Here is a 5,224-nt window from a genome sequence, read left to right as displayed (position 1 = left end):
GTTTTTCTCCTACAAAAGCTTTTGTTCCGAGAAGAAAGGAAAGAAAAAGTGCGGCTCCTTCAGAACCAACGACAGGATGTTGGAATTCTAATCCCGGCTCCTCATCTCATTAACATTATTGTTATTTCATTTTTTTTTCCTTCTGTTCATTGTGTCATTTTTCTGCACAAACAAAAGTGGTTCGGTTTCCTACGCTGCAGTGATGTCACAGACAGTAACAAAACAACAAAACAACAACTCACTTTTGTGTTTTACACCCGGAACATTGTGGAAGCACGGCCCCCACCTGAGGCTCTGGGTGCAGATGGTTCTTCTCCAACTCAAACAGCTATTCATTCCCCTGAGGGACTCGATCTTCATCGCTACTGTTATCTGGCAATTAACAAACAGTAATTGCAATCAGATAAGAAGAATGCGCTGCGGTCCTGAGTGGAGGAGGGAAAGTACTCCGCTGCAGGAACTGGGGAAATGGGAATGGATGTTGTACTGCAAGATTACAAGGTACAAGGTGTGTTTTTTTTTACTCTCAGAGCTAGTACCCTGAGCAAAGATAGAGAGTACCCAGAACTAAGTGTTTTGGCTCTAGGAGCAGGAACCAAGAACTGGAGATGGTATCGGTACCGAAAGAAAACGATTTCCACCGCAGAGCAAGCAGCTTCTCATGCAGGAACTGTTCAGGGAACCAGGAACTGTTCAGGGAACCAGGAACTGTTCAGGGAACCAGGAACTGTTCAGGGAACCAGGAACTGTTCAGGGAACCAGGAACTGTTCAGGGAACCAGGAACTGTTCAGGGAATCAGGAACTGTATTTTTGTACCATTGCAAATAAAAAGCAGCAGAGACTAGGAGGGGAACCTGGTAGCAGGGACTGTATGCATTTTCTGACTGGAACTTATATAAAAATCCAGACACGGTACCGATGTCGGTCAGACTGGACGACGAGTCAAAACAACACCTGCTGTACGACCAGCACAGAGGGGGTTCAGACTCCAGTCGGTCCCTGGTCCGAGCTACTGTAATTGAGGAGATTGTGCAGCGTCGCAGCAAGGTCAGGGTGACTGAGGGGGGAGGGGGAGGTGGGGGGTGCTTCCTGTCGCGTGTCGGCGCAGGATAGAGACGTCCTGGCAAATGAGATTCAGCAACATACGTCCTCCCTGAGTGAGGGCTGACTTTCAGAGTGGGACTAAAAGGATTATGGGAGACCAGATACGGTACCAGGCAGCGGGGGCAAATACCCCAAAGAGAAGAAAAAACACAGCAGCAGCAGCAGCAGCAGACAGAGAATGAATGAAGATGAACAGTAAGTACCAGGTCACGATCAAAGCACTTTGTCTTCACGGAGCAGTGATTGATGCTCCACTCGTCCTTTTAGCTTGTATAAAGGACTAACAGCAGAAGAAGAATGAACTCTGGGAGTCGCTCAGAGAGGAGGAGGGCGGGGGGGAGCGGGCTGAGAGCTCGTCTCACGAAGATGTCAGTGTCATCCAGAGTGAGCTGCACCAACTCCATCACGGAGAGGCAGCTTCAGGTCAAAGGTCAAACCATGATCATCTGACCTCAGACAGGTAACAGAAACCAAACAGCTGAGGCTCCAGCACCAAGGAGTTCTAATGTGATTTATTCTATTATCACAGTCAATATTCACAAAACTAAACAAAAAATAAGTGACGTAAAGTCATAATCAGTTCCTGGTTCCCAGTACTGTTCCTTGTTCCTGGAACAGGCCCAAACCGGTCCATTAAGGAAAACAAACTGTTGTGTTACTGGACTGTGAGGTTTGTGTGTGTGAAGAAAAACAAAGATGAAGAAAAGAACACAAACAGAAACACAGAAACACAGAGCGAGCAGAGTGTGTTTGGGCTGCAGAAGCTAAAACTGTTCATTTGGGCTCAAACCCGTTCCTTCATCTTGCGTTGCTGAAGTCGCCGCCTCAGTTTCAGTGTCTTCACTTTCAGCTAACGATCACTTGAATTCACTCGACTCGTCTAATGATGGAGGTTGGAGTGTGTTTTTCTGTGTGTGTGTGTGTGCAGCTCACACTAACAACTAACAAGTGCTTCACTCTGTGTTTGCTCCAAACAAGCTGCTGCTCAGAGTTGGAGTTCAGAGTGAAGCTCCTTCACAGACATCGTTTATAAAAAAAAAAAACAAAAAAAAAAGAAAAACGCAGCCTCGGTGGAAAGATGGAAAAATGGGGCCAATCATCACCCTCACTTCTGCTGGAGCCAATCACAGCAGTCTTCAGGTGGGGGCGGGGTCACACAGGGTCACAGGTTTTTGTCTCTACTCAATTCATCCTTTTAGACCAGTGACTCGGGATCCGACCCATCTGAGGAGCAGTCCAGGGATTAACACAGCAGCAGTGGGCTGCAGCCTCCGCAGGTAGAAACAAACAACCATTCACATTCACACTCACACTCACATTCACATTCACACTCACCTTCACACTCACATTCACACCTATGGTGAGATTAGAGTGAAGAAAACGACCTAATCTCTGGTCTAAGTCTTAGAGTTTGACACCAAATCTATTTTTATAAACACAGTCCGTTTGATTTCAGTGCTGCCCCCTGGTGGCCCCTACCTTTTCCTGGTGTGCTGGTCTATTCAGAGTCAGTATTGGGTTGGTTAATGGGGAATTGCTGGTTTGAAGCCCTTAAAAGACAACCTAAAACTCTCTAGCGCCCCCTGGTGGTGTGATATGTATAGTTATTGTATTGATTGTATGTTGTTACCTTTCCGACGTACTGCATGTCCGTCCCAGTGTACTCCTCCAACAAAAAGAACTGGTTCCACATCCAGCCCCGTTTGGACCGTCGTAGCGGTACTCCGTTAGCGTCCTGACCTGTCAGTCCCCCAGATCCTCTCCGTCCCACGGTAGTCCGTCTCAGGGCCCTGAGGCCTGACCCTGGAGAGCCGAGGTGGGCCACGACCCACAGAGTCATCAGGATGTAAACCTTTCTCCGGTCCATGACGCAGCACTGACACCAGTCTGTCTCCTGGTCCTGGTCCTGGTCTGTCCACCCTCAGTGGTTTGGGTTGAGCGTCTTAAGGTCAGAGGTCAGAGGTTTGAAGCAGACCTCATGCTGTCAGAAGCAGTCCAGTTCACGACCCGTTTCAGGACCTGGGACAGTTCCAGAGGAGACAGAGTTGATCAGATTTTCTTCAGCTCATTGTCAATATTTAATGTAATAAAGCTGTGAATTTTTATGTCAAAGTCAGAACAAAGTGAAGCAGAAAAAAAACACTTCACAAATATCATTAAAAACTAAATTAAATCCAACACAGCATTTTATCAACAGCGGGGAGAAAAAACAGGAAGAATTCTGCAGCAGATCGAGTCAGAAAAAAGTCCATGTTTTTCATTTTTTTTTTCAGATTATTTCTAAACCTCCTCCATCGTCAGAGTTCATTTTCAGATTTTCTTTTCTGTTCCTCATTACCACTGTAACTGCACTCACTTTAATTTAAGTGTTTTTTTTTCTTAGTGGTTTTATAAAAAAACAAATCTATTTTATTCAACCTGTTTTTATAACCCTACCTGTTGTGTAACTACTGCTTGAATCACTTTCATAAAAGTTGTTTATTTCTAACCAAACATCTCAATCTTCTGAAAGGGAATGTTTTTTTTTCCTTTATATAATATTAAAATGTTGATTTTTTTTACTTCAAATTTGTAGTAGTTCTAAATAAATCTTTAACTCTAAGTGAATCATGATTCACCAGCTGTAAAAACACAGAGTTCAGACCAAAGAACATGGAGACAAACTAGTCAAGACGGTGAAGTAGGAACACCAAGTGACCACTGGAGGCAGCGGTGGTACAATACAACCCTAACCCTAAGCTCTGATAATTATCAGTTATTTTTAAAAAATGAGACAAAGAAAAATCAAGGACTAAAATGATGAGATGAAAAAATCAGTTTCACACACACACACACACACACACACACACACGCTGACATCATCACTGTACGCTGCACGTCGGTCATGTGATTGATAAGGAGGCTGAGTGCCTGATAAATATCAGATTAGAATTCCCTGCAACACGTGGAGCACTTTTATCTCCATTAAAAACCTCGGGTCCGGCCGCTCCAGCTCTGGGAGCGATCTGGTGGCGTCCGCTCTGTTATCAGACTCCGCTGGATTCAAACGCAGACCGCGGGCGGCGTCAACCCTCCCCCACTCTATTACCTTAAAGATGAGACTAAAGATGCCAGGCAAAACGACTTGTTTGCTAAAGGGGCGGTCGGAGGCCCACGTGGGTGGCCGAAGGTTTCCCGCTCTCTCTCTCTCTCTCTCTCTCAGCCTCGTGCCTCGTCCTCGCAGTTTTCCCCTCTGGCGTCATATCTTTTATCATAAATAATAATAAAGAGCCGCGCGCGTCTGCGGACGACGTCCGTACGTCGTCTAACGGAGCGTTCACTCAAAACAAATCCATGTAGTGATGGAGAATACTGATACAGGAAGGTGAAATGAAATACTGCAATATTTCACTGTATCAATAAGTACTTTCTAAATACTTGGTGTACAGTGTACTCAGTGTATAATACTATAATACACACGGAACATTTTTGTCCTTCAGCCCAACAGTAAAAGTACTGTATTTACTCCATGAGAACAGGTCAAAGGTCAAGACAAAACTATAAGAGTCAGATTGACTCAACATGGAGGTTTCACACACACACACACACACACACACAGTGTACTTGACAACCTGATCTCAGTCAGGCCCGCGGTATAATTAGCAGCCACTGTTATTTTCCGTCCTCACACCAACGGGGGCGCTGTTGACAGCAGACGGTGTCTGAGCCGATGTGTGGACACGTCTGTTTGTTTGAAGCTCTCTGGGTTTTTTCACAGACTTCAGATTCTCAGTGTCTGAAGACAAAGCTGTGGTGAAGTCACACACACACACACACCCTTGACCTCTTCCTCCTCCTCCTCCTCCTCTTCCTCCTCCTCTTCCTCCTCCTTCTCTATTTTCTTCTTTTCTCGCTCCATTTCCCTGGGTCCCTTCAGACGCTCTGGTTCCAGTCCTGAATGCAGGTCAGCGTACTTAATTCATGTCCACACACACACACACACACACACACACACACACACACACACCCTGCCTTACATATGTACGTACATCTTCCCATCTCCACACGCCTTCTGAGAGCTGGTGATACGATGGAACGTTACGGACTTCATCCCTGGTGGAATCACTGATAACCCCCGAC

General features: G+C 45.8%; 1 protein-coding gene across 2 annotated transcripts in view; it reads right to left on the bottom strand.

The window, feature by feature from the left end:
• LOC103377441 (cadherin-9-like) overlaps positions 1-5,224 on the bottom strand; it is an 81,719-nt gene that overhangs the window by 10,744 nt on the left and 65,751 nt on the right. For both annotated transcript variants that reach the window (XM_008308254.3, XM_017031490.2), the window contains exon 2: positions 2,736-3,124. In XM_008308254.3, coding sequence (XP_008306476.2) covers positions 2,736-2,972 — 237 coding nt within the window. In that variant the 5' untranslated portion in view covers positions 2,973-3,124. The remainder of the gene's footprint in view (positions 1-2,735; positions 3,125-5,224) is intronic.

The sequence above is a fragment of the Cynoglossus semilaevis genome, chromosome 3 (assembly GCF_000523025.1).
Source record: "Cynoglossus semilaevis isolate Cse_v1.0 chromosome 3, Cse_v1.0, whole genome shotgun sequence".
NCBI lineage: Eukaryota > Metazoa > Chordata > Actinopteri > Pleuronectiformes > Cynoglossidae > Cynoglossus > Cynoglossus semilaevis.
Note: the sequence above shows the minus strand (reverse complement) of the source record. Positions and strands in the feature narration are given on the sequence as shown.